The sequence below is a fragment of the Meleagris gallopavo genome, chromosome 7 (genome assembly GCF_905368555.1).
Source record: "Meleagris gallopavo chromosome 7, MGAL_WU_HG_1.1, whole genome shotgun sequence".
Classification (NCBI taxonomy): Eukaryota; Metazoa; Chordata; class Aves; order Galliformes; family Phasianidae; genus Meleagris; species Meleagris gallopavo.
The window spans coordinates 27,329,508-27,339,484 of NC_139410.1; the positions used below are offsets into that span (position 1 = coordinate 27,329,508).

The 9,977-nt window shown below is 44.0% G+C and overlaps 1 protein-coding gene across 1 annotated transcript; it reads left to right on the top strand.

The window, feature by feature from the left end:
• The first annotated feature begins 23 nt into the window (after window positions 1-23).
• On the top strand, window positions 24-5,869 carry UMPS (uridine monophosphate synthetase). The gene is made up of 6 exons (XM_010713879.4): window positions 24-231; window positions 701-854; window positions 2,319-2,987; window positions 3,612-3,787; window positions 4,263-4,377; window positions 5,058-5,869. The coding sequence occupies exons 1-6, from the start codon at window positions 82-84 to the stop codon at window positions 5,231-5,233; spliced, it is 1,440 nt and encodes a 479-aa protein (XP_010712181.2). The 5' UTR covers window positions 24-81; the 3' UTR covers window positions 5,234-5,869.
• The last annotated feature ends 4,108 nt before the right edge of the window (window positions 5,870-9,977 follow it).

Sequence of the window (9,977 nt, forward strand, 5' to 3'; positions counted from 1 at the left end):
GCGGTGTACCTCTGCGCATGCGCACTTACACACGGTGTCGCCGCTTCCGTCATCTCCCGGCGCCGGGCAACGGGCGGGCAGATGGCGGCGGGCGGCGCGGGGCGCGTGGCGGCGGCACTGCTGGAGGCGGGCGCTGTGCGCTTCGGAGACTTCGTGCTGCGGAGCGGCATCGCCTCGCCCGTCTACGTGGATTTGCGCGGCCTGGCCTCCCGGCCCCCCCTGCTCCGCCTGGTGCTGTGGGGGTGGGGGGGCGCTGGACGAGTGGCCTCTGGGGTCTGAGGGGGGTTCTGGGGTCGCGGTGCCGGGCTTGGGTCGGGGAGGTGGGCTGGGCTGATTGCTGCAAGACGGGCATCGAGGCTATGGGGCGTGTCCGGGGAATGGTATTGTTTAGGCTGGAGAAGAGGAAGCTCAGGGGAGACTGTACGGCTCTTTGCTGCTCCCTGTGAGGAGGTTGTGGCGAGGTGGGGGTCGGCCTGTGCTATGGTAACAGCCATAGGGTGAGAGGTGATGGCCTCAAGTTGTGCCTGGGAGTTCAGGTTGGATATTAGGAAACATTTCTTCTCTGAAAGAGTGGTGATGCGGTGGCACAGCTGCCCAGGAGGTGATGGAGTCACCATATCTGGAGGTGTTTGGGAATCGTGGAGATACTGTTTAGCAGTGCTCACTTTGCTCTGACTCCTGAAATATACGTATTTTTTAGGTTGCTGATCTTCTGTTCCAAACAGCAAAAGCCGCTGCTCTCCAGTATGACTGTGTGTGTGGTGTTCCATACACGGCTTTGCCGTTGGCCACAATTATCAGCTCTGAAAATCAGATTCCAATGCTGATACGGAGGAAGGAAGCAAAAGATTATGGTAAGACTGTCAAATGATGAATATGTCATTACTTCTTGTCTTGTCACATGCATCTCTGTTTCAGTTTAAGATTACCACTCCAATTCAAATAGCAGTCCCATTTCCCCGAAACATACCTCTTACAATGTCCCAACCCAACCGTGCTCTCCCAGCTGCAGCTGGGCTTCTGCTGTAGTAGGTGTGAAAGGTCTCAGGCTTCCTCTTTGTTCCCACAGTGTCTTTTTTCCTTTAACACTACTACTGTAGGTTATTGCTCTTTTCTAGAAGTAGATTTGTAATGCAGTTTTTGATAATGCCGAGGCTGGTGCCATGTTTGACCTCCAAACAACTTTTTGCATATCAACTCCAAAAGGAATCTTTATTCTTCTGTTGTCTCTCATCCACTTACACTTTTGTATCCTATAATCAGCGGGCAAAGTGGGCCAGGTGAGAAGCAGTCAGCTCTATACATAGCGATCAGTTTTACTTGATTTTGGTTGAAGCAGGGGCAAGGTGCTTGTAGAGGGGAAGAGTACAGTATTATCCAACCCTGGTAACTGGATTTCCATGTGTGATAAGCTCTCTTCTAACGTCATTCAGACAGACAGGATGTTTGTAAAACCTAAATGGTACTCTTTTGTTAGTCAGTGTGCTAGGCCTGAGAATTTTTACTGTTCTTTATTGTGAAGGACAAGTTGATTGTGACAGCAATTAACTGCCTGGCACGAGGTTTCCGGTGTCACACAGATTGCAAAGCTGTACTGACACTTGTGAGGCAGCCCTGATCTGAGCACTGCAGTGGCTGCATAATGTTCACCCGCTGCTCCCTGCTTCCTTAGAAAGCCAGGCTTCCTTTGTTGCTGCCCCCTGGGAGGCCTTTCATGGACTTGTGCCTATTGTTGGTTATGGTAAAGGCATTTGGGGGCTTTACTCCTCCAGATTGTTCTAACAACAAGCATATTAAGCATAGAATAATGCCTGTGGAAAGCAGAAAATATGTTGAAGAGTTTCAATAACTTTGCTAGTTGAAAGACGTTTTCAGGACGTCTTTAACGTAACAGGAAAAATATTTTTGATGTTTTGAAGTTTCAGTTCATAGCAATAATAAACTTCAATTTCTGTAGTGACCTTCATTAAAGACTGTTAAAAGATGTGCTGTCAGTAAGATGTTGGTTTCGGTAGTGGGTTGTGTGAAGTGTGTTTTATCCCCTTGGAGAAGTAACAGACTATGAATTGAGTTATGAGGCAGTGGCTGAGATGTGATATCTGGAATCAGTAATAACTACATAACTACTCTGCACACATACAGTGAGTATGAAATTCTTATAAACCTGAAGCCCAATTCCATTTTTACTGCAGCACATGCTCGTATGCAAAACAAATACAGTCTTTACTTAACATCTCAGGTTAAAATCTGGACATACTGGGTACATTCTGAGGTCTTTTGTACTTTATTTAGTGGAGTGTTTTCCTTTTATTTTAAAGGTACCAAGCGGCTGGTAGAAGGCACCATTAATCCAGGAGAAACATGTTTGATCATTGAAGATGTGGTAACAAGTGGATCTAGTGTACTGGAAACTGCTGAAGTTCTTCGGAAGGAAGGATTAAAAGTCACAGATGCTGTAGTGCTGCTGGACAGGGAGCAGGGGGGGAAGGCCAGGTTAGAAGAACATGGAATTCACCTACACTCTGTGTGTACGTTGTCTGAGATGTTAGATATTCTCCAGCAGCAGGGAGAAGTGGATGTGGAGATGGTTGAGAAGGTGAAGAATTTCATTCAGGGAAACGTGTTTGAGCCAGGGGCTCAGAATGGTCCAACTCCAGTGAAAAGAGTCTGTAAAGAGCTGAGCTTCAGGGCTCGTGCTGAGCTGCCTGGGGTGCATCCTGTCGCAGCCAGGCTTCTCACACTCATGGAAAAAAAGCAAACAAACTTGTGCCTTTCTGCGGACGTCACAGGATCCAAAGAACTGCTGCAGTTAGCTGCCAGCCTGGGCCCCAGCATTTGTATCCTAAAGACTCATATAGATATCCTGAATGATTTCACCCAAGATGTAGTAAAGGAGCTGAGAGCACTCGCAGATCAACACGAGTTCTTGATTTTTGAAGACAGGAAATTTGCAGACATTGGAAACACAGTGAAACATCAGTATGAAGGTGATTATCATCAGCCTTGATGTGCCATAATTTTGCTGCCAGTCTGTGTAACTGCAGCACTGGAACAAGTTGTCAGGAGAGACTGTGGGACCTCTGACCTTGAAGAAAACTTGAGGGGCAAGGCCCTGAGCAACCTGATCTAGTTTTGGAGTTAGCTCTGCTGAGGGGGCATGACCTCCAAAGGTCCTTTCCAAAGCCTAAATCTTTTTATGAATCTATGCTTGTGCTCAGTAAGTACTTCTGAATGGTTGTTTGCGTGGAGAAGGGTGTGTGTGGCTTGTAAGGCAAGCTTGCTATTGTATGCTTGCATGCTTCTTGTGGCTTTCCTTTGTTACTGCATTTGCCCAATGCTTTTTCCTCTTTTCTGATACTATTCTCCTTATGATCTTGTATACTGTTGCACCTGTGACAGAATGTTTAGCTTACCATACCTTTGTGATTATGTAGCCATCGGGTTTGTCTGATAAAACTCGGCTGTTAAGGCTGTTAAGCTTCGTAGTAAAAAGCCTTTTAAAATTGGAATGGTTTATTGCACTGCTTGTTTTGTTTAATTCACACTTCTTGTTTACTGCATTTCTGATGACTAATTTCACTTTGCCTGGGTCTTTATATCTGTGTTCTTAGGTGGTGTGTTCAAAATAGCATCCTGGTCGGATGTGGTTAATGCACATGTGGTTCCAGGCTCTGGAGTTGTGAAAGGACTGAAGGAAGTGGGCCTTCCCCTGCAGCGCGGCTGCCTTCTGATTGCTGAGATGAGTTCCCAGGGGTCACTTGCAACTGGTGAATACACAAAAGCTGCAGTAAGTCGGCACTTTTGTTTAAGGTTAACAGCTTGTAAAGTGCTCTGATGGGAGGTTTTGTGTGCCGCTAATATCTACACTCCCAGAGGTCTCTCCAGTTATGTGATAAGTTTTCTTTCTATGGAAACTCAGGAGACAAAGTGGCACTTGAAGGTTACATCTGTAGGCTAGTGATGTTGGAGTTCATGCTGTGAATTCTAGTGAACATACCAGGTTTGCCATTGGCCATGTTTTTTTCATTAGCAATGAATTTATAATAAGTAATACACTGAACTTTCACATATAACTTAGAAACAGATGTATCTTTTGCATTCCTATCTGCAAGCTCAGCAATATCAGTGAAGAATGAGTCAGTGCTAGATGACTTTATATTGGTATTTCATACCCCTGCCCTGCACAGCTTAATTAGAAACAGAATTGTGGGCAAGCTTAATTTTAGATATATCACTTGATGCAGTTTATTGCTCCTTTTTAGGTACAGATGGCTGAAGACAACTCTGATTTTGTTTTTGGATTCATATCTGGATCTAGAGTTAGTAAGAAACCAGAATTTCTTCACTTAACTCCAGGAGTACAGCTGCAAGCTGGAGGTAACTTTCCCTGAAATATGTATAGCCTGTTTGTAAATACAGTGAGTGATTTGGGCTTCAGTGGAAAAAGTGACTTCTGAAGGGGATTGGATTATTCGCATCTGGAGAAAGGAGTCTGTGTTTGCCATTTCCCTTACGGGCTGCCTTGTGTATTTCTGGATGTAGTGATCTGTTTCCTGGGAGTTCTGAATGGCAACCAGCATCCCACATAGCTTCTCTGTTAGATCTTCTTGTACTGAGGTCTGTGTGTACCATGAAGTACAGTCCTTAAGCATGTGAAATGCCTGCAGATGGGCATTAGCTTAGATGTATGACTACTCATAGGTAGAAAACATTTAGTTAAACACTGAAGTCTAACTGTAACATGACTGATACTGATATAGATGCAATATCAATGAATTGAAGTCACAGCTTCCTAAACAGTCTGTCCAGTAGTTATCCAGCTAGGACAGATGTGTTTCTCTGCAATACTTCATTCTTACAAAATCTGAAGTAAAATCACAGCTTCTGTGATTGATCTGTGTAATAAGTAGAGGTTCATTAGTTGGAGGCACAGTTTCTAGTCAGTGCTGTGGATTTGTAGGGTGAGAACTGAAATAACGTACATGTTCCAGCATCTGAGAAAGTTTTTAGTAGATACAGTTTTGCACAAACTTAAAAATATGTTTTATCTGTTTCAGGTGATAATCTTGGGCAGAAGTACCTAAGCCCCAAGGAAGTGATTAATGAAAAAGGTTCAGACATTATTATTGTGGGACGTGGCATCTTGTCAGCTTCAGACCGTCTTCAGGAAGCAGAGAAGTACAGGAAGGCAGCTTGGGAGAGCTACGTTAGCAGGCTGGGTGTTCATGCATAAGACTGTATGTAGGTCACCTTCCTAGTAAGTAAGCAAAGCTGATGCAGTAGTTAAAATGGAGCTGCATTCATTGTGAGACTTCCACTTAAGTATACAAACACTTCAGCCAGCAGAACATTACGCCCTTTTGGAAAAAATCTGTTACTGGCTAAATTATTTTTAATTCCACGCAGTTGTACACACCATAATTGTTTTTAAGCATTTTTTAGCATTTGGATGTATGAGACCAAAATCTTATGTCCAATTGTTAGTCTGAATAGTTTTTCCTCTACTGAAAAATGATGAATGAAAACACTCCTAAGATGCGTGCTTGGCTGTTGTTGCTACTTTCTCCTCCCAGCCCTGAAATTCCTCTGACTGTGGAAACAATGCTTTATTGTTCTTCATTAACTTCACCTGTGATGCTGACCTTGTGTCCCACTCACAGGATTGCTCAGGTCTGCCAGTTCCATAGAGACAGTTATCAGTCTAGATCCCATGCAGTGAAAATGAATTTTATGTTACTTAATGAATTGATTTTGCTACCCATTTCCTTTAATTGTATCTGTCTTTTTTGTGGCAGTGTGAAATACTGTTTATTTTCAGAACCAGGGCACTATAAAAATAAATCAAGTCTGCTCTGTTTGTGTCTGTAAACGTTGCTCTGGATTCTGTCTGTAGTCTGCTCTGACAAAAGTCTTTGTGCTGCTGAGTGCAAGTGGTGACTGATCTAATGAGAAACAAAGGCGAACTTTTGGTTGCTTGACTTTTTCAGAAAAATATTTATGGAATACTTCTGGGAATTATTTTCCACACCTCGGGATTATGAAGAAGTGTTACTTTGAAATACCATGTATGAAAGGTTTTGATTAGAAAGGGTGGAATTGCCTCAAATACACCCACTATAGATATGGTGGAAATTGGCTTGAATTTTCATTGCTTACAGGAAAGTGTGGAGAAGGCAGATGAATGGTGGTACAGTTGTAGACCATTGCTGTTCCTATGCTGAAGTAAAACACAGAGAAAACTGGATCCCTTTTTAAAAAGCCCATAGAATAAGAACAATTATATCCAGTGAGAATTATTTTGCTTTAATAGTAACCAACTCTTTTCCCAGCCTTTCAAATGAAGAGAACAGGGTTATCCTGAAGTTCAAATGGAGGTTTTTTGCTTCTTGTCTAAGAACAGAAACAGGCTTGGATTTGAGGGCTCTATGGTATGCTTCTTGTATTTGTGACCTTGTGCTCTGCTGGGAGTCAGACTTCAGAAATGTGTGGCTGAAAAGCTTCCTCGCTGTCTGGGTATGCTGAGGTTAATGACCTTATCCTTTTGCATTTCATGTTCTTTGGAAGTGTTTCCCCAGTGCCTCTTACAGAGCTTATAAATGCGTTACTTAGGAGAGGATATTAAAATTTACTCTGCATATGTTTTGTTTTTCCTCGGTTGGTTCAAGATTCTTCTTAGGTACCATATTAACATGGAGAAGTCCATCCAGGAAAGACGAAGGCTATCCTGGCTACCTTTCACCACTGAACTCTGTGAGTGTGTTGGCTCTTAGGAGCTGCCCTGCAGTAGTCTGATATTTTGCATCGACTTCCAAGAAGTTTCAGACCTTTAAAGTGATCAGAGGTTTTGGGATTTGTTTACTGTTTTTCATTAACAACCTGATGGCCTTGAGGTAGCAGAAGCCAGGTTTCCTCACTTCAACTGCTTTGCAGAAAACTGCTTTGCCCACCAGATGGAGCTGAGACTCTATTTTTCAGGGGAGTCGATGCCCACCCCTTCCATAGCTAATAGTTTCCGCTGACGATACCAACTCTAGCTGTACTTAAGCTGAAGATCTACTTGCTTTTCAACAAGTTACTCCCTCACCTGAAACCACAGCTTAACACAGTAGAATTCAGTAGGCAGCTGCCTCAGCATTGCCTGGGGTGGAGTGGTCACTGCTGGAGCACCAGCAGGGTTCTGTGAGTCTGGTATTTCCCACTAACTGTGCTGAATTGCACCAAGTAAAAGCGTCTGATATTTACGCAGCTAAAACCTTGAAAAAGCCCCAAAAGCTACTTTATCAGGAGAAAGAAACAGCAACTGAACTGAGAGATTGCCATTGTCTAATAGCTAGTCACCATCTAAGATACTTGGAGTGAAAGTTCTGAGCATCAAATTGGAAAGCTTCAGTTCACCACTCTCCACCATGCACTCAGTCATAGCAAGTTGTATTCTGGTGCTTCATTTGACACCAGTCAAACATTCCCAATTAGCAAAACAAAGCCACATTTGCCTACCTCCTACATGCTTTCTTGTGTCACAGTGAATATAGCAAACAAGCCTGTGGGCCTCTTTTTTGTGGCACCTGAACATGATTAAAAATCCATTTCAAATTAAGAACGAACATTAATTTCCTTGCTTCCCCCACCCTGCTTGCATTCACAGCATAGTTCCTGCTGTTGGTCCCAACTGCTTCTAACATGGGAACTAGGTCACAATTTACAAAACTCATTTGCATTATAATATATGAATCTGGAAGTCTTGCAGTTCATTCTCTGGTCTGATCAAATGTCACAGTTTCAATGTTGTTTTATCAGCCAGTAGTTGACAGCTCATACTTTTGTTTCCATAAACAATTTCATGAACGGTTATTCAAGACCTAATTCCAGAAAAAATAAATTAATCACTTCCCTCAAATGGATGTGGAAAGCTGTTTCAGTGGGCTTTCAGCAGGCGCCACAAGCATTGCTTTTAGGAAACAGTAAGGACCAAAGGAATGTGCAGTAACCCAGAGGAAGCTTGTTTCCATTTCTGAGTTTTGGAGTCACCAACTTGGGGAAATGTTCTGTTTTGGAAGATTTGTAATTGAACAGACAGACAGGGCTGGGCGTTCTGTTTGTTTCTAATAGCTGTTAGGTCACAGTTGGGCTGTGCCACAGTGACGAACGAGTACAGCTCCATGATCTAACTCTGCAACAAATAACAGCCCAGTCTGGTGCCTGCTCGAGCTTCAGCTTTCTCTCAGGCCCTTTGGGCAGATTCTTGAAGGCTAATAGCAGTGATCCTGTCTGTGGGTTTGGGCTGACTTACTCCTCATTTGTGATGCTCCAGACCTGTGTCCTGCTCTGACCTTTTTCTCATAAGCTCGTCCATGGTCAGGCTGTGAAAATGCAGGGTGACATGAGGAGTTGGCCAGTGCAGAAAGGAGAAGGCTGACAGATATTGTTTTAGATCCAAACTGAAACGTTTCTGTTATGCAGAGGGCATCACTGCTAATGGAGTGTACAAAGCAGGCTGTGATTGGCCTTTCCCAATGCACAGTCCCAGAAATACCTGCAGTATAGGGAAATACACTGATGAGAGGGCAGGTGAGCCCCCAGGCCAGGGCTGTACAGCAGCCTCCAGCTGTGGCTGCAGGAACACGAGGACTTGATGTTGCAATGGCATCCGGACTCCAATTTGGCCAGACAAAAGCTGACATTTTCCATCACATGTGATCTGCTGCTGCCTTCTGCTTTAGCTTTCATTCAGGAATGCTAGCTGTGGTCAGGCTGCGTGTATTTAGGGACACAAATAAACTGCTGCTGACTGAAATACACCATTCCCATGACTGAGCTTGGCACTAACTGCTCCAAGGGTAAAGGCGGATGTGCTTATACAGTAAAGTAAAACCTTCCTAGTCTAAGCATCATTTCCTTATGTGTTTTTTTTTTAAATGTGCAATCTTATGGAGAAGCTAAACCTGGAAGAAGAGCTGATAAAAACTAGAAACAAGCAATCAACTAGTTGTATAAAGATTCTGATATTAGAAGTAATACAAAGCAAACTTGATCTAGAGACCCAACCCAAATTACTCCTTCATGGTGAGCCAAGCTTCTCTTCCTAGAGCTACTACTATTGCCTGTGCTCTCAGCACCAAGCTGATGTTCTGGGAAATGCCACAGCTTAAAGATAATCTGAAAAAGAAAGACTGGAAAAGGGGGCATGGGCTGTGCCTTTCCTTTTTAGATGCAATTGTAGCAGAGCCGCGTTCACAGCATTGGCTGGTCCGGGTGGCAAAGCAAGGTCAGAAAGTTGCTGCCCTTCCTTTCTTTCCCACCACTTTCCTTCCTGCTGCCCTTCCCTTGCCAGGGTCACTTTGTGCTTTGTGTGTGGCAACCAAATGAACCAAGCTAAAGCTGATCTATAAGAAACAACCTGTGCCCTATGTAAGATGAGCCTTTCTGAATGTAGAGCTTGGCCTTGTACTTAAGCACCAGGTAGGAAATGCGCAGTTAGCACTAGCTTCCCCTGAAGAGCTGCTGTGCTTCTATGAGATTACTGGCTGCTGCAGCCAGCTGGCCACCATAGCAGCTGCTGCTGCCCTTGGCTGTGCTCAGACCTTTCCTATTTCTTGTGAAATTGCAGGGAGAGGCACATGCAGAACAGTGGTGCACAGTCATGGTGTGCCTTGGGCAGCTCTGCTCTTCCTGCTCAGCGTCATTCTGTACCCCAGAACATTCGTGCTACTTCAAGCAGCTTTTGCTTGGTCCAATTTGGAGATCATCCAAAGGATTTGCTGGATTCTGAATTAAAAAATCAAGTGTGAAGACAGCACTGTTTTGGTTTTTGTTCTGTTCTTTTTTAAGAACACCTGATCCCATGCTGACGGTGTGCAACTTGCTGCACTCTTACCAATCCCCATTCTGAGCTATTTTTAGTGGGGTTTGTTGTGTTCCTGTAGTGCTGCTGGCAGGAGGAGGGGGCCCATAAGCTTTTCGAAGGAGAGCTGTTTGTA

Coding starts and splice junctions, on each gene's coding strand:
- UMPS (XM_010713879.4), top strand. CDS start 82: ATGGCGGCGGGCGGCGCGGGGCGCGTGGCGGCGGCACTGCTGGAGGCG. Junction 3,788..4,262: donor GTGAATACACAAAAGCTGCA/GTAAGTCGGCAC, acceptor GCTCCTTTTTAG/GTACAGATGGCTGAAGACAA. Junction 4,378..5,057: donor AGTACAGCTGCAAGCTGGAG/GTAACTTTCCCT, acceptor TATCTGTTTCAG/GTGATAATCTTGGGCAGAAG.